The following is an 18,933-nucleotide window of genomic DNA, read 5'->3' on the forward strand; positions in this document are numbered from 1 at the left end:
AAAAAAAAAATGAAACTCTCAAGAGATTTTTCCAAAGCACTATCATACATAAATTCTCCAGAAGCTTGGGAGAAGGAAAGTGTGGAAGGGAAGGTATGGTTAGGAATCTCTCACACTAAATTAGGAACAGTTCATTTGATAATTGGTAAAAATGCATAGCTTCTTCTCATGAACACAACTAACCCTGCTGTGGTAATATCAGGAATGTCAGGAATTGGGTCCTCTGAATACCATCAACAGGATCAAAATTAAATGTGAGTAGAAAAACTTACATCTAGGCTGGGCGTGGTGGCTCACACCTGTAATCCTAGAACTTTGGGAGGCCAAGGCAGTAGTGATTGCTTGAGGCCAGGAGTTCATAACCAGCCTGGGAAACTGAGTTATGAACTCCTGAGTAGCTGGGATTACAGGCGCCCGCCACTATGCCCCCTAGCAAGACTGTCTCAAAAAAAAAAAAGAAAAAGAAAAAAAAGAAAGAACTTAGAGTAATCACCATTACTCTTTAAGTTCTATATATATCTTTCTTTATATATTCAACAAAACAGGTGAATCACTGTGTTTATATTTTCAGTTGTGCCTCATTTGAGTGAGCAACTCAATACTCTTGATACTGCTGACCTTGTTCATGACCATTCACCAGCTCCATCACAGCCTGACTCGCCAGTGTCTCCTCTCCATCAGCCTTTCCTCCCCAGTAGGCTTTTCCGCCCTTTCTCTTCATCTTCTCTAATCCCTTTCTTTCTTCTTCACCCCCATCTTTTTACTCCTCCATGATTTTCTCAGGGCTGGGCTTCAACATCGTCGGTGGGACAGATCAACAGTATGTCTCCAACGACAGTGGCATCTACGTCAGCCGCATCAAAGAAAATGGGGCTGCGGCCCTGGATGGGCGGCTCCAGGAGGGTGATAAGATCCTTTCGGTGAGAATGGGCTTCGGCCTCCTTCACTGTCCTTTGCTCCCTAAGCCCTAGGTCCTACCCCATCCCTTTCCTTGGAAAGATTTGGGTCTGGAAATATACAGATTGTAGAGGTGAATGGGAACAACTTTGATCAGTCATTCTTTCCAACCCTATCATTGAGCATGGAGGGCAATATTATGCTCACCTGATAAATGAGAATGTGAAGCCCAGAATGTGAAGTTACTTGTTCAAAAAGCACGAGGCAGGAAGCAGTGAGGGACTCATATGGGGAAAAGAGATATAAAATCCACAAATTTTGTCTTTCATCCATCATCACCTCCTTTTGTTGATTAAAACACTAATGTGTATCTTCCTTTGGGAAATGTCAGCCCTTATAATTGGATTTAACTTCAAAAAACAGAAAGAAGGAAGGTTGGAATTAAGTGTCCTTTTCAGACTCAGAGCCCTTTTTCACCCATTATTAACATGAAAATTTGGAATGCAGTTGATTTGGGTATCTGTCCACTGTGTTCCCATTTCATCCTGCTAATGTCTCTACCAAGACTTACTACATGGAAATTATTAATCTTATTCTTTTCCAGAATTTCCTCAAGGGGAGTGACAAGATCCTTTTTTTTTTGAGATGGAGTCTCACTCTGTCACCCAGGCTGGAGTGCAGTGTCATGATCTTGGCTCGCTGCAACCTCTGCCTCCCGGGTTCAAGTGATTCTTCTGCCTCAGCCTCCTGAGTAGCTGGGACTACAGGTGCCTGCCACTATGCCTAGTTAATTTTTTGTATTTTTAGTAGAGACGGGGTTTCACCATGTTGGCCAGGCTGGTCTCGAACTCCTGACCTCATGATCGCCCTCCTCGGCCTCCCAAAGTGCTGGGATTAGAGGCGTGAGCCACCGGGCCTGGCCTAGGATCTTTTTTTAACATGTTGAATCATAGCGCAGTGTTTAAGAATGTTTAAGAAGTGAACAAGTTAAGAAATTCAGGCAAACCTAAAAAGGCTGGCTGATAAATAAGGGCCCACAGACCTCAGGTCTTAAAATAAATTAGAACAAGCCTACAGTCAAAACTATTAAAATGCAAAATATAACTCTGGCCCTATTGTTCATTTCTCCACATTACCATAGGTCACAGTAATCTTATGATACTATCAGTTGCTGGGGGATAAGGAGGTGTAGATTGGAGATAATTATTCTGTAGAATTTGTTTTTTTATTAATTTTCAGGACTAGTGAAAAATGGCCAACTTATTACTTGTATGGAAACAGTACAGATGATTGGTATAAAGAATGGAAAAATGCTGAAGGTGTGAGATATTATCTAGAATATTCTTGGGAGAGCTGGCTTCAAAGGGCTAGACTTAAATAAAAGGAAATTGGAATAGGATAGGGCTTCTCATAGGAGAAGCTCCTAAGCAGAAGCCCCTGTCTTCTCCAGATGGGTCATAAGCCCATGGTCTGAAGAGGAGAAAACTATTCCCTGTTTTCTTTTAGAACTGAATAGAGCAGGATGGCCAGGTTGGGAAAAGGTTGAAATAAATGAATGAAGTACAGACAGGAGAAGTCTTGATTGGCAGAATTAAGTATTAGTCTCAGAGACATGATTTTGAACCTATCTCTATAATAATATGTTAGCTTCATCCCTTAAATTTTTTTTGCTGTATAGTTTCATTTGAATTTTCCCTTTCACTTCACTTTTCATGCAGTTCAGGTGATTAGTGATTACAGGTCATACGTGTGAAATCTCTTGCTCTTCTTAGTTGCCAGCTTACTGAACACTTCTCTGCCATGCAGCCCATTTGGTAGCAGTACCTGAAGGCAGAGATACAAAGGAAAAGAGAAAGAACATCCATCTTCTCTTCATTTGGCATCTGAGTATTTGAGTGATCAGGCTCAGCATTATGAATCTGAATGCCTCTTCAGGAAGACCATGACTCCACTTAGTCCCCAAAAAAGAAAGAAAATCAGAACAAGTAGCTATTAGAGCCACCTAAATTAGCTCAAGAATGTCTAAGCATGTGTCCTCGCTGATCCATAATACAAATATAGTATCAAGCACCACAGTATTTCAGTCCTTCTCATTGACTGTTTTGCCTCTCTTCAGTCCGTTAAGCTTGTCCTAGACCCTATTTATTAATCTGTGAGATGGAGACAGTGATAATATACTGTCTTCTCAAAAGGATAGTGAAAAGTTTAGAAGCAGATTATTTCCTTTAGCTCCCAGGGAAAGACATTCATCCAATATGAATGAACTTGGCAGTGGTACTGTAAGGAAATGCTGAGAGTGGGTTGTTAAAATAAAGGTGTAGCATGTAGTTAGAATCTATGCAGCTTAATATTTTGACACATAAATTACATTATCCTCAGAACACTGGAATCTGGGCTCTGTGCATGAAGAATAGGAGCTCAGAAGAGAAAGAAGCGAGCTATATTATTTTAAAAGCTTTGGTTAAAGGTAGATTATTGCAAAATGAGAATGGTGAGACGTATTTGAGCACTGAATGTCAGGTAACATGCTGAGAACTTGAAATTTATTTTGTTTAATATTATAGTAACCCTATGAGGTGGGCATGATTTTTGTGCCCAAGCCATTTGCCCAAAGGCACACAACTAGTAAGCAGCAAGGGACTCAAACTTTGTTTAAGTCTGAATTTGTAGCTTTTGTTTTTAACCACTATGTTATACTGCCTCCTAAAAGGTAAATGAGGAGCTAGGATTAGTTATCCTAAAGACAAAGTTACATGGTGAACTAACAGTAGATTGCATGTATGGTTTTATATAAAAACTGAAATTAGGCCAGGTACGGTGGCTCATGCCTGTAATCCCAGCACTTTGGGAGGCCAACGGGGGTGGATCACTTGAGGCCAGGAGTTCGAGACCCGCCTGGCCAACATGGCAAAACCCCGTCTCTACTAAAAAATACATATATACGAAAAATTAGCTGGGCATAGTGGCATATGCCTTGGTGCATGTGCCTGTAGTCCCCCAGCTACTCAGGAGGCTGAGGCAAGAGAATCGCTTGAACCTGGGAGGCGGAGGTTGCAGTGAGTTGAGATCATGCCAGTGCACTCCAACCTGGGCGACAGAGTGAGACTCTATCTCAAAAAAAATAAAATAAAATAAAATAAGATAAAAACTGAAATTCATCTTTCTATAAATGGTAGAATCAGAAATAAGGAAATAAACCTCAATGTAAAAAAAATTATTAGATACAAGCTGAAATGAGGAACCTTATGTGGACCATTGCCTCACAGAGAAAATAAATTATTGAAAGGCCTCTCAAGTTTTAAAAAAGTGTTGGGGCTGCTGATAAATGATGGGAGATAAATGTCAATGAAGAGAAAAGTAGATGTCTAAATTTATAGCAAAGAGGATTTTGCTTTACCAAAATATAAGAAATATAAAGATGTATATAAGATATTAAATATTACAAAGATATGTTACAAGGAATGATATGTTTATGTTCTGGCCATTTAAGGAAAAGGCATGCAAAAGAAGAGAGGGGAAAAGCCAGGGGAAGGAGAGGCAGAGATAGAAGACATGGGGGGGTGTATTAATCTGTTTTCACACTGCTATAAAGATACTACGTAAGACTGGCTGATTTATAAAGAAAAGAGGTTTAATTGACTCACAGTTCCACTTGGCTGGGAGGCCTCAGGAAACTTAAAATCATGGTTTTAAGTTTTAAGTTGAAACTTAAAATCATGTTTTTAAGGCGAAGGAGAAGCAAGTATCTTCTTCACAAGGTGGCAGGAGAGAGAGAGAGAAGGGGAAAGTGCCAGACACTTATCTAACAACCAGATCTAATGAGAACTCATTATCACCAGAACAGCATGAAGGAAACGACCCGCATGATCCAGTCACCTCCCACCAGGTCCCTCCCTTGACATGTGAGAATTACAAGAGTTTGCTTCAAAATTCTTCTTTCTAGATCCCATTCCTTAAGAAATACTATGGGCCGGGCGCGGTGGCTCAAGCCTGTAATCCCAGCACTTTGGGAGGCCGAGACGGGCGGATCATGAGGTCAGGAGATCGAGACCATCCTGGCTAATACGGTGAAACCCCGTCTCTACTAAAAAATACAAAAAACTAGCCGGGCGATGAGGCGGGCGCCTGTAGTCCCAGCTACTCGGGAGGCTGAGACAGGAGAATGGCGTGAACCCGGGAGGCGGAGCTTGCAGTGAGCTGAGATCCGGCCACTGCACTCCAGCCTGGGTGGCAGAGCAAGACTCCGTCTCAAAAAAAAAAAAAAAAAAAAAAAAAAAAAAAAAAAAAAAAAAAAAGAAATACTATGAAACAGCCTATTGCATCACTTACCCGTGACATCCTATTCCCTCTCTGTCCTTAAGTGAACTTTGAGGCCAGAACTGTGAAATGTACTTAAGTATTCATTTATTATTGGCTTTGAAGTTCTCTGTAAAAATGATGCTAAATTATGTATTAGTCTATATTCCCATTTAGTTTTTATGTACTTTCCTATTCTCACGTGGGTTATTTTTCCATGTTGTAAAATATGCCCCATTTTTCCCCTAGTAATGTTTGCTAGATAAGCTAAAAATGTATCTCTTCCTTAGCACGTATCTATTATAGATAGCCGATAGAAGTAATATTATGTGACATGTAAATTTCCTGGAGTTATTATTAGCTATTAATTTAATCTTTTCATTCTCCCCAAGTAATTCCCACATATTATCTTGTTTTCAAGTTCTAAAATTAAATAACTGCATGATTTATCATGTAGTTTCCTCTTTCTCATCAAAAGTGAAATTTCATTTTTTATGATCACTGTAGATGATTTAAACTTAAAGAAAGAAAAATAAATTTTCTTAAATAATGATGGTAAATGATTTTTAAGGACATGTTGCATCTGACAACCATGAAATAAAAATGGCTATTACCAATAGAAGAACAGACATGAGGTTGAGATGAAAACTGGAAATTCCTCACCCGTAGTTCATTTTGTGTGTGTATACTGGTGAGAATGGTTTATTATTAGCATAGGTTGCAATAATAAACCAGTGTGGAACCTGGGATAATTTTATTTTTATTTTTAGAAAAGTAAACTAAGTTTCTTATTCCTTGTGTGTCTGCCTAAATGAAGGGAGGCGAAGAATAGTCATTCCTCAGTGAACATGACATTTTTATTAAGCTAAGGGTGACATATCTGGTCATACTACACAGTTGAATGTTCCATTTTAACACGGAACAAACCCCTTATATAACACAATGGCACAGATTGACCATTAGCCAGCTTCATTTCATATTCTGTGTAAGTACAGTTTTTAATTTGGTGAATGAAAGAGTTGGTTAGTCATCAACATTTATCAACTATTATACTTAATGGCCTTCAGAGCACTGTGCCAAGTGCTGTGGAAAGTTACAGAGAAAATGAAACACTGGTCTCTGCCCTTACCTTAGAAATCAGTAAGAAAGACCCAGCAGAAACCCCCATCCAATCAGCTGCAGAGATGTTGAAATATACAGCAGCATTCTTTAAACAAAATGCCTCCGGGGAAGGGTCTTTGCCTTATCATCTCTTTATCTCCAGCACCTAGTCCTGTACCTAGCCCAGAGTAAGCATCTAATAAGTTAGTTCCATGAGTTAACCCCTCCATTATAACACACTGATTTTTTTGGATTGGATCTAAATAATCTATTTTTATGGTTTCTTCAAAAATTGATGAAAAAAGAGACCAAAAAATATTAGTAAAAAATTACAGGATCTTAGTAAAAAATTACAATATCCAGAGTATATTCTCACATCTATTGCTTATTAAATTGAGCCCATTCTTTCTGTATGTCTCTACATTTACAAGTCAGAGATCTTGTTTTAGATTATCCTGAGGCAATTCAAAATTCTTAATCAAAGAAAACTAATTTTAACTCAGCTGATTTCATAAGGCAGGAAACAGGAAACACATTTTAACATGCTAACAAGCAGAGTTAAAGTAAAAAAATTTTATGTTTCCTCATCAGTTAAATAGAACAACACCATGCTCATTCTCTGAACCTTCGGAGTCAGCAAAATTTTCTAGCACATTGCAAATCTGCCGTATCTTAGGTTCAATAAACCTTACTATGTCATGAGTTAAGGAAGCTGAAGTAGCAAATTAATTCTGGGATTACTCAGCCGAGTAGCTCCTGGTCATGAGTTAAGGAAGCTGAAGTAGCAAGTTAATTCTGGGATTACTCAGCCGAGTAGCTCCTGGTACTAAAAGTGAGAGGTTCAAGGACCAGCAGTCTGGCCATCACCTGGGAGCTTGTGAGAAATGCAGAATCTCAGGGCCCTTCCCAGACCTACAGAATAAAACTCTGCATTAAGAAATCCCCTGGTGAACCTGTGCACAGTAAAGTTTGAGAACCACTGCTGTAGGTAAGTGTTTTTCAAACCTTTTAAATTATGACCCATAACAGGAATAACATAAATTTCCTATTCATCAACTAAGTGTGTGTGTGTATGTATGTGTGTGTGTGTATTTGAAGCAAAAGTTTAACACAATACTTTTCTATATGTGACAAATTTTGATATTTTGTTTTCTTCTAATTTCACTTTTTAAAAATTAACTTTTTTTGTTTTGTTTTGTTTTGTTTTGTTTTTGAGACGGAGTCTCCCTCTGTTGCCCAGGCTAGAATGCAGTGGTGCAATCTCAGCTCACTGCAAGCTCCCCCTCCCAGGTTCCCGCCATTCTCCTGCCTCAGCCTCCCGAGTAGCTGGACTACAGGTGCCCGCCACCACGCCCGGCTAATTTTTTGTATTTTTAGTAGAGATGGGGTTTCACCGTGTTATCCAAGATGATCTCGATCTCCTGACCTCGTGATCTGCCCACCTTGGCCTCCCAAAGTGCTGGGATTACAGGCGTGAGCCACCGTGCCCAACCAAACAACTGGTCTTGACCCACTGGATTGATTTCACAATATTTGAAAAATTACTACTCCAGTGAATGTAAAAGTACTAATGAAATCTGTAGATGCAAGGGATATGTAGAAAGGGGTGTATTAAATAGGGGAAGTAGTCTGGGAGTGGAGACCAGTCAAAAGACTGTTTCAGGCAGATTAGGTAAGAACTAACTCAGACTTGAGAATCACCTTGAAGGCGTGTTAAAGTGCAGCTAGGAAGAGGCCTAAACATTTGCATTTTTAACAGGTTCCCAGGTGATGCTAAGGCTGCTGGTCGTGGGACCACACTTTGAGAACCATTGGTCTATGTTAGTAAGGATGGTAGTAAAAGGAGTGGATTCCACAGACATTTAAGGGTAAAATCTACAGAACTTGGTGGTTAGTCACTGAGCAGCTGGAATCTAAAAATGCTTAGAGGATGTCAGTATTGGAGAGCAAATTCAATTGTGGAATAGAAATGACATTGTCAAGGGAGAAAGTCGTAGTCATGACATGTTTTAGGACTGGTTTACCTTGGGTAAAGGATGAGAAATGGTTCTTTAAAAAAGAATTATCTTTGCATTTCTAAAAGGTCTCTTATTTGGGGGTTTAAAGTAGTCATTAGAATAACGTCTCTTAAATTAGAATACCCTTAGGCTTAACTAGGAGAGTTGAAAGGCATAATTGGCTTAACTGGCCTATGCCCTTTATAACATCTTCTTTTGCCTGATGTACCAATGTCTTTCTTCCCTGTTAGCAGAAGGAGACTCAGATGAGGGGCAGGATTACACACTGAATCACTGGCAGGTAAAGCTACTATTAGAATCCAGGCCTTGCAGCTTTATGTATTACTGAGATTATGTCTGTCAGGCTTCGTGTATTTATGGCTTTTTCAGGGTGCACTCTGCAGCCAAACTTCAGGAAAGCATGTGCTATTTATTATGCTCAAGTGTACAAAGTTCTCTTAAGTGTTGTAGAGTTATAATGATCAGCTGAGATACATCTTGAAGTTACAATAGAATACAAAGTAGTATCAGGCAGAGTTCAATTTGGACTGTAAGAGAGTTACATAGTATTCAAAGTATAGTTGCATAGGTTTCAGAGTTAGAGTATTCAAAGAAGTAAATCAGTCAGATCTAGTGAAGTTATCTAGAAAGGCTTTGTCAATGAAGTGGCACCTAACTAAAATTTTTTTTTTAATTTTAATGCTACTTCAGTATATACAAATGAATAGTATGTTTTTATTCAACTCTAACTTTTTTCTTTTTTTTTTTTTTGAGACAGAGTCTTGCTCTGTTGCCCAGGCTGGAGTACAGTGGCAAAATCTCGGCTCACTGCAACCTCCGCCTCCCGGGTTCAAGTGATTCTTCTGCCTCAGCCTCCCAAGTAGCTGGGACTACAGGTGTGTGCCACCACGCCTGGCTTATTTTTGTATTTTTAGTAGAGACGAGGTTTCACCATATTGGTCAGGCTGGTTTCGAACTTCTGACCTCGTGATTTGCCCGCCTTGGCCTCCCAAAGTGTTGGGATTACAGGTGTGAGCCACCATACCCGGCCTAAACTCTAACATTTTTAAAATGTGTAACATTAAATACAAACTAAATGGCAAAACCAATAAAAATTTAATTTACCACATATATGTGATAGGCAGTAATGTGTTGCTAAAATAAAATCCTTGCTTGCCATGTAAATTAATATAGGTTAGTGTTTTAAAGTGAAGGCTTTTGGGCCAGCCTGCTTGAGTTTGAATCCTTGGCTTTGCTGCTTTCGTTGTGTTTGCTCATAGATAAATTGATAGCCTCTCTATACTTCAGTTTTATCACTTATAAAATAGGGGTTCCTAACTTACAGAACCATTGTGAAGACTAAATGAGTTAATACATGTAAGATGAACAGACAGCTCCAGACATGGAGCTGCAATTATTCTCTGCAATTATTACTGACTACTATGGCGAAGATTATTTTAAGCCCAGTATTTCTACCATTTAATGTGGTGACCCAATTATCTCATTTGCATTTATATTACTATGAAACCCTGGCTCTGATATTGAGCTGTGACATCATTTGGCATTCATTGACATGACTGCATCATTAACTTACTTGTCTGCCTCTAAAGAAAATACTTATTTCTTTATAATGAGAAATACAGCTATCACATGGGCTAGATTACTTAAGTGAGCATTCTCATGACGGTCAGCAATCTCACACCTATTCTGTCTCCCAGGAGATAACTAGAAAATTGAGTCATTGAGAATTCATTGTGATAGTTATAGAAATCCTAAAGTTCTTTCCCTACAGCATAGCTACCAAGAAAACCAAGGCATAACATGAAATTAAAGACCCTCAACTAGAAAACTGTATTCATTTCTACACTGTAGGTAGCAGGACTGATCCTTTTTAAAGATCAATCTTGGAAGATAAATAGAATTTTTCAAAAGAGAAAGGCATCTAGGTGGTAGATACAGTTTGAGCACAGGTATAAAGATAAAACTTTACGTTTTATGTCCCAGTCAGTGAGTTATGTGACTTAGCTAGAGTATAGGATATAGTAAAAGAAATAGAAATTAACCTGAGAAGGTAGGTTAGAGCCATTTCCCGGAAGACTCTCCATATCAGCATAAAAAACAAGGTGTGTACTCTTTCCTTGCTCCCCAAGTTTGTTTTTGTTTTTTGAGCAGTAAAGTGGTACTAACAGAATTGTACTTTAGGAAGATTAATCTGGAGACCTAGTGTTTGAATCGGTTCGAACCTAGAGAAAAGTAAATCGAGAGAAGTGATCACAGTAGTTCAACCAAGAGTATCTTAAACCAAGAGTCTTCTAAATTGATTGAAGTTTCTTTTGCCAAGGTTAAGGACACGCCTAGGAGACAGGTATGTACCTTTCTCCAAAGATGATTTTGAGGGCTTTAATGTTTAAAGGGGAAAAGTAGGCTGAAGAGCAAAGAGGGAAGGTGTGGTAATCCACATGTTGCCAGAGGAAAGGAGCAAGCAAGGGAATAGTCAATTATGTATTTTCTTTTGCTTAGTAAGTTGGGACTTTACATAAGATAAGGTGAACGTAGAGTAATTACCTGTGGAGATATTTAACCTGTTATCTGTAGCTATCTGCTTAGGAACAAAAGGAAAAGCAGTTTATTGCATGACTCAGCTTGCAGCTTAATTTTTTTTTCTTTTGACGTAGTGGATTGGGGACCCAAGTTTTTATTTTATTTTTAGTGTCAACAGTCTAAAACAGGCAAGAAAATACTTTGTGAGAGATGTCATGGTGTTAGACTATGGAGTTTGGCCATCTATTGTATATGACGGTTGACAGCAGAGAGACAATTTAAAACTGTTACCAAAATTTTAGCCTGGGCTAGGTACAATGTCTCACACCTATAATCCCAGCACTTTGGGAGGCTGAGGCAGGAGAATCACTTGATCCCAGGAGTTCAAGTCTCCAGTCAGCCATGATCACACCACTGTGACAGCCTGAGTGACAGAGCAAGACTCTGTCTCAAAAAAAAAAAAGTTTGAAGGAATGATAGTGGCAATAAGAAGCCAGGTATGTAGTCTGATTTTTGTGGAAAGTAATAAAGAGGTTTTGGATATGTGGAATTAGGGTCTAGCAGAGCATACAGATATAGGCATCCAGCAAGTAACTGGCAAATCCAGAAGTACAAGTAGGGATACAAATTTGGGAGTTATCTTACAGATTATCGTTGAAATTGTTAAAGCTAACGGTGGGAGAGAAAGAAAGAAGATAGAGGATTGACACTGAACAACCTTGATTCACCTTCAGGAGAAAGAAAGGGGAGAGGAAATCCGGAAAGGAATAATTTAAGAACTAAGAATGCTAAGTGTTCACATGCCAAGATAGGAGAAAATTACAAAAGGGAGGAGGTGGTCTGAAGACAAAAAGGACTATAGGATTTGGTGATTGGAAGTCATTAGTGACCTTTAGAAAAACATGTTCTTCCTTTCTACCTCATATATTGTGATATTACAGGGGAATCGAGAATGAATGCTGAAGAAATAGAGGTAGTGCATGCAAACTGTTCTTACAACAAATTTTGCAGTCAAAGAGGAAAGAAGATGGGAAGAGAGTGATAATGGGTTCCAAGAAATAGTTGTTTTGTTTTCTTTATAGAGGTGTATAATTTTAGTTGAGAGAACGAGCAGAGAAAGATAATAAGTAATCAAAAGGACAGTGTCTGCGTGAGTTTTGTAAGGAGGCTACAAGAAGTATGATCAAGATCATCAATGGATGGTTTCACCTTGAAAAGGAAATAGATCTGATTCAGAGACTAGGGGAAAGGAGTAGTGAGAAGATGTAAAGAAACTTTGAGGGAGAAGGAAAGAAAATGTAGAAAGCACTTATCAGAAGTCCTCAGTGTTCTCACAAAAGATAAAGGAATTAGCTAGGAAGAGAGGTAGAACTGGGGTTGGAGATGGTGGTGGAAAAACGTCTGGAACAGCCATCACTGCGTGTGTATTAAGGAGTTCAGTAAATGAGTAAAAGGGGTTTTAAGGATGAGCTGGAGTCAGCTAGCATGGGTATATGGTGGAGAATGAGAATATATCTTTTTCCCAGAATATTCAACTCAATGATGGCAAGAAAAGTATTGCAGAATATGGCCCAGGACTGGAAAGATGGCAGAAGATCATGGGGACAAAGGATTCGAATGATTTACCAAGTACTTTATTGAAATTACAACAGGAACTCCTAGATGGGCAAGGATGCAAGTGAAGTCTAAAAAGGTTACAAGGAGGAAATTCAGTAGATGAATAGAAAGTGTGAAAAGAGTGGAAATTGCTGTCAGGTTTTTAAGAGTTTGAGATATTGGAGCTGAAGCATGTCTTAATATTGAAGTCTAAGTTTACGTCAATTGGTGACTGAAGTGAAATGGAGTTGAAAACTATTGGTTTACAAAGATAGACAGTCTATAGGGCAGAAGTGTTGGTAGATTCATTCACCAAGTGTATTGGCAAGAGAGAGAGTAGAGGGAAGATTATGAATGCCTTGGAGAAGGAAGATTGTGACAAGGAAAATGAGAGAGTTCAATAAGTGAATGACTTGAGCATTAGCTGAGCAGAGGATAGTTGGTGAGTCAAGATGGAAGAATAGTAGTACAGAAGGAACAATGAAATGCAAGGGCACTTTGATCTTTCTTTCATTATTTACAAATCCTAGCCCTAGCTCCAGCATGAATCTCACTGAGTTTCAAGTTTCTTCATCTGTGGAAACCAGATTAAAAAAATGTCTACCTCATAGGGTTAGCATGAGAATTAAATGAGATAATGTATGTAAAGTACAGAACCTATCAAAATAAATATATCAGATGTTCTTGTCGCTGCTGCTGTTAACGATGACATTGACATGTATAAAAGATATGTAATCTTGCTGTGCCACTGAATACAGCGTAGGATAGATTATTACATGTGACCGATGTCACTCCTAACAGCAAAAAGTATTAATACAAGTATTCCTTCACATCTCTCACCTCTAAGTGAGAGATGAAAAGCCCAGTAGAATGGGCTAGTATAGATTTATACCACATCAAAATAAATTGGTGGAGAGTTTCATAGAGTTATATTTTTACAGTTGCAGCTGGCAATGCCAGGGCTTAGGAATATAAAGGATAGGGTGGTAACCTGGAAGAACATGCTGTCTGTAAGGAAGCAGGTTAACGCTCATGGAAGACATACTAATACAGTAACAGATTCTCAAGTGTCAAAACGAGACAGGCATAGAAGCTAAGAGGAAGGAAAAACCACTTTTTATTTTACCTAGGTTCTCTTCAGACAGCCTGTGGAACTTCAGTTCTAGGAAAACAAAATTTTGAAAATGAAAAAAGTTCTAAGTTCTGAGCTCTAACTTTGCCCATACTCCTAGTCCTTGCAATTTGCTCTGAATGAGTTTACTATTTAAAGTTTGGCCATTTGAAAATAAATTGTTGGCTTGTAATAGCTTTCTTCCTTTCTTACTACTCTTTTGCTATTTTGACAGGTAAATGGCCAAGACCTAAAGAACCTGCTGCACCAGGATGCTGTAGACCTCTTTCGTAATGCAGGTTATGCTGTGTCTCTGAGAGTGCAGCACAGGGTAGGTATCACCTCGAGCCAGAAACCTGGCACCAGGCTCTCGCACTGTACTTTGAATAAACCCAATGTGTGTAATCTTCAGTGTTGCTTTTTGTTTGTTCATTTTACACTCATTCCCCTGAAGAGTTTCTCAGGCAAAGGGAGGGATCTATTGGTACTTCTGCTTATCACTGAAGGACATTCAGGCCAGGCACGGTGGCTCATGTCTGTAATCCCAACACTTTCAGAGGCCAAGGTGGGCGGATCACTTCAGGCCAGGAGTTCGAGACCAGCCTGGCCAACGTAGCAAAACCTTGTCTCTACTAAAAATACAAAAGATTCAGACACAGTGGTGCACACCTGTAGTCTCAGCTACTTGGGAGGCTAAGATGGGAGGATTGCTTGAGCCCAGAAGGTGGAGGTTGCAGTGAGCCAAGATCATACCACTATACTCCAGCCTGGGCAAGAGAATGAGACCCTGTCTAAAAAAAAAAAAAATAGAAAAGAAAAGGAAAAGAAAGGAGAAATTCACAACAGTAGGGCTTATAACCAAGGTCCTTGCTTCAAGGTAATATGCCTTAAAGATAAAGCTTGACAACCAAATTAAAATTAAAAAAGAAAAGACAGGTGTAGTGACTCACATCTGTACTCTCAGCACTTTGGCAGGCCAAGGTGGGATGATTGCTTGAGCCCAGGAGTTCAAGACCAGCCTGGGCAACATAGACCTCACCTCTTAAAATAAGAATAATAATAATAAAAATAAAGAAAAGATTTTAAGAGTCACATGGACCAATGGAAAATAAATAAATAAATAAATAAAGATGGTTAAAAAAACATAGCTGATTTTACTTTTTGGTAGGGAAGGAACCATATGTCTACCCTTGGAAACTTATTTATAAAACCATTTGATAAAACACTACAAAGATGGTGGGTTTTCTGGTACCCACTATATGCTTTTCCCTGTCACTGCCATGAACCCTTCATTTATCAACTTGGTGACCCTCTTAACCAAATCTTTAGTGTTCATAGGGGAACTCCAGGAAAAAGGAAATGGAATTCAGAATTCAGTCAAGGCAGCACCTATCCCTGCATCTGTTTCTTATTTCCTAGTGTTTTATAATTTGGATGATGATATAAAGGGAAGCCTGGATAGGTATAATTCCTCCTATAGCATTGAGAATTTCTGAGTGTATTCACAAAACAGGTTCCATGTGCCTTTAAAGTAAATCCATTTGCTACTTATAGGTGCACTCTTTTCCTCACTCAGTGGCTAAGGATTTAGAAGCTTAAGAAGATTTAGAAGAGTTCCTAAAAAAGTAGAGAAGGCAGAACGTGAGAGATACCTGAGAAAACAACCAGTTGCAAGCAGAATCTGGGTGTAATGGATTAGAAAGCAGGTTAATAAGAGATAATATTGGTCATCAGTTGCTTCTGCCTTGGCTCTTCTCTTTCTAAAGCATGGGAGCATTTGTGCAGTAGATAAGAACAAGTAAATATAGGCACACACTTCAATATGATTACAGTTCTTTTGGAAGGCATGTGAGAAGTTATTTCCAGTGTTCACTTTTAAGGAAACATCCATAAATAATTCCTAATAAAAAAGACCCTTCTGTTCAGGGAATTGTCCGATCCCTAAAAACCATGCCTTCCTATTGAGCATGTTCTTTCAGGACAGCTCATCAGCAAATGAATGAAAAACGTAGAGGTGGAATAGAGGGTATAATGGTATTTCGTGCAGTCTTGCCTTTCAGATTGAAGTGTCAGTTTTATGAGTTGTAATGAGGAAGTTAACTCTAACTGAAATACGATGGTGCCATAATTATTGTAACTTAGCCACTAAAAGTTGATATTAAGAAGAGCTACCCTGAAAACCATCACTAAAATGAAGACCATCCAGCCTCAAAAGGAAACACTTAGCCAATAGAAAATTATAACCACCAGGATATAATTTCCTTTTACTTTTTTACATCTGTTCCATATAGATTCACCTTCATCTCTCTCTAGTATTATAAATGAACAGATGAAGGGCAAAACCCCATCTTTGGAGGGAGTTGGGTGCCTTCTGGGATTTGGAAACCATTTTTCAAGTAATGGCATTGGACCTATGTTGGTATTGCACCTATGTTGGCATTGCCCACATCTGCTCTTACTACATTTTGATGACTGATTAAGTAAACATTTCCAGAAAGATCCCCCTTCTTCCTCACCAAGTAATATCCAAGTTCTCTATGGATCATAGGTTTTATCTCATGTCTTCATTTTCCTGTTACGATATACAAATAGCAAGGTAGAGGCAGTACAGAAACAGAAATTGCCTGACTTGCCTTCACGGGTCCCTTTAGATCAGCAAGGTTAAATGCCTCCCCATCAGACCTATTTTCTTTCCAAAGATCCTGTGACACTGATGAATCAGCTCAGGACAAAGAGAGGACTCCTGCTAGGTATTGCTGGGGGTTACAGTTTTGGGTGGTCTAGAGTCTACAAACCCAGGTGATGTATCAACCTGGGAGTTTCAGTTGTAAACACACATTAGTCACCAGAGTTAACATTTGTCTTTCCCTTCCAGTTACAGGTGCAGAATGGACCTATAGGACATCGAGGTGAAGGGGACCCAAGTGGTATTCCCATATTTATGGTGCTGGTGCCAGTGTTTGCCCTCACCATGGTAGCAGCCTGGGTTTTCATGAGATACCGGCAACAACTTTGAAAAACTTGCTCTCTTTCAGTACTCCCAATGAAGATACATTTCACTCACCCTCCATCCCTGCTATTCCGCCATGTCTTTCACTCTGCATAGCCAGATTTGAAGTGACTGATACCCACCCCAAACCTTGCTGTTCAGAATCTCCAATTCTTCGTATTCTAATGGGAAAGTAAAGGTATTGTTTGAAGGAAAACTGAAGAAAAGACTTGCTTAGAACAAATGAGTTATATATTTTACTAGGACTTTGATAGAAATTCAGCTACAACCCAAAGAGAGAAAGATTGAGTCTTCGTGTCACCATAGGCAATATCATTTTTCTTAGCTGGCATGCCATAAAGACCAGCTGTGTGATATTAGAGGAAGAGAGCATTTTTCTTTTTAATGATCTTTCTTGGGAAATTATTGTGGCCTTTATTTAATTTCTAATTACATACCTGGGTGCCTATATCAGACAAAGGAGAGTGAGAAGAGCATTTTTACTTTTTTAAAAAAGCAAATACATATATACACATACATATGTAAATATTATAGTATAATAGTGATACCGATGGAGAATTAAAGGTGAGAAAGCTACTTTGTGGTGTCTAAGTTTCTGATAAAAGGGATGATCTTAATTGAAGAATTTAAAGAGACACTTAAAGAGCAAATGTAGGAGCAACAGAGTGAGCCTTAGAAGAGGACGTTCAGTCTCATTTATTAAAATAATGACTGAGACTGGGAGAGGTGGCTCACACCTGTAAATCCCAGCACTCTGGTAGCATGAAGTGGGAGACTGCTTGAGTCCAGGAGTTTGAGACCAGCCTGGGCAACATAGCAAAACCTCATATCTATTTTTAAAAAAATAGAAAAAAAATGTAGTAACTGAAGCAACTAATTAAAAATCTTAGAAGAACAATATTTCTTCTTATAACAACCATGGTGGGTTATTATAAGGTAGATTGCCATAATCCAGCGCTGCTCACATCTAAAAAACTGTGAGGTGTAAAGGTAAATCGTACCAATCTCTGGGCTGCCCTAGTGAATTTGTTGATACCTCACAGTTCTGCTGAAGAACAGTGGAATGATTGTGGTAAGGGCTATGGTGCTGGGGCCAAACACCCCAGCACGAAAACTCCAGAAGGACAGAAGATAGGGTAGTGCCTCCAAGGTGGCACCTGAACCCTCTCAGGCTATGTTTTTGGTTCTAGTACCAAACAAACCTGAGGGAAGGAGCTGCCTCCCTGGCAGGATGGGCATCAAATCAACTCTGCTTCAGATTTAGTTAAAATGAGGCCAGGTGCAGTGGCTCACACCTGTAATCTCAGCACTTTGGGATGCTGAGGCAGGCAGATGACAAGGTCAGGAGTTCAAGACCAGCCTGGCCAACATGGTGAAACCCCATGTCTACTGAAAATACAAAAATTACCTGGACATGGTGGCGCATTCCTATAATGCCAGCTACTCAGGAGGCTGAGGCAGGAGAACTGCTTGAACCAGGACCTGGGAGACGGAGGTTGCAGTGAGCTAAGTTCACGCCACTGCACTCCAGCCTAGGCTACAGGAGTACATTTTTTTGAGATGGCTACTCCATCTCAAAAAAAAAGGGGGGGGGCATGGATTGCTAGTATTTTTGAAAGGCTTTATACACTACATACGGTTTTTAATTAATAAACCTTTTTGCAGCAAGAGGGAGGAAATGAGTTTTGTTTGCTTTAGGAGGTAGGGAAATGTGATAGGTGTTTCATGTGGCCTAGGAGGAAGATATGAATGAATGAATACTACAGAATGCCAGTGATATCAATAAGGTGGGAACCATCCTGTTCATGTTCTTTTAAGGCTGGTTTTAAGCACTGTGGGTAGCTGTATTTTCTGGTTTTAAGAAAATCATTTCCATTAGCCAAATATATTGGCCATACTATAGGCCTTATATAATTTTGACAGCAAGATTATCAGGACTCAGGCAATCAATTGTATTTCATTTCTAGCTTGAACAGTCTAGTAATTAAACAAATGTTGATTGGACATCAGCTTTGTCAAGACACTTTTACAAAGAAGTACAGTGCATATCCTCCATCCCATAGGGCTTTTGGGTTCCAACTGCAAAGAGAACACTCTTATTAGCCACATAGGTAGGACAGTGTAAGTAGGGGTCATGTTTATATTACAGACAGCAAAAGAGAAAAGACTGAGAACTGGGGCATTTGAAAAAGTTATGTGGAGGAAAGGGACAAGTTAAAGACCCTTAAGGAGCTCACAGCTTAGTTAAGAGAATTCATAAACAGGTGAGAAGTTAAAAGTATATCAGCAGGCTAAGTGTTGAAAACAATATTAAAGGGGTACCATGCAAAACATGATGCAGCAACAAAGAAAATATGCAGATAATCATCACATTTTCACGCCTG

At 39.2% G+C, this 18,933-nt stretch overlaps 1 protein-coding gene across 1 annotated transcript in view; it reads left to right on the forward strand.

Annotated features, from left to right (window-relative positions):
• SYNJ2BP (synaptojanin 2 binding protein) overlaps positions 1 to 18,707 on the forward strand; it is a 46,368-nt gene extending 27,661 nt beyond the window's left edge. The window contains exons 2-4 of the mRNA XM_010365102.2: positions 784 to 920; positions 13,775 to 13,870; positions 16,415 to 18,707. Of these exons, the coding sequence (XP_010363404.1) occupies positions 784 to 920; positions 13,775 to 13,870; positions 16,415 to 16,555 (374 nt within the window). The 3' untranslated portion in view covers positions 16,556 to 18,707. The remainder of the gene's footprint in view (positions 1 to 783; positions 921 to 13,774; positions 13,871 to 16,414) is intronic.
• The last annotated feature ends 226 nt before the right edge of the window (positions 18,708 to 18,933 follow it).

The sequence above is a fragment of the Rhinopithecus roxellana genome, chromosome 5 (genome assembly GCF_007565055.1).
Source record: "Rhinopithecus roxellana isolate Shanxi Qingling chromosome 5, ASM756505v1, whole genome shotgun sequence".
Classification (NCBI taxonomy): domain Eukaryota; kingdom Metazoa; phylum Chordata; class Mammalia; order Primates; family Cercopithecidae; genus Rhinopithecus; species Rhinopithecus roxellana.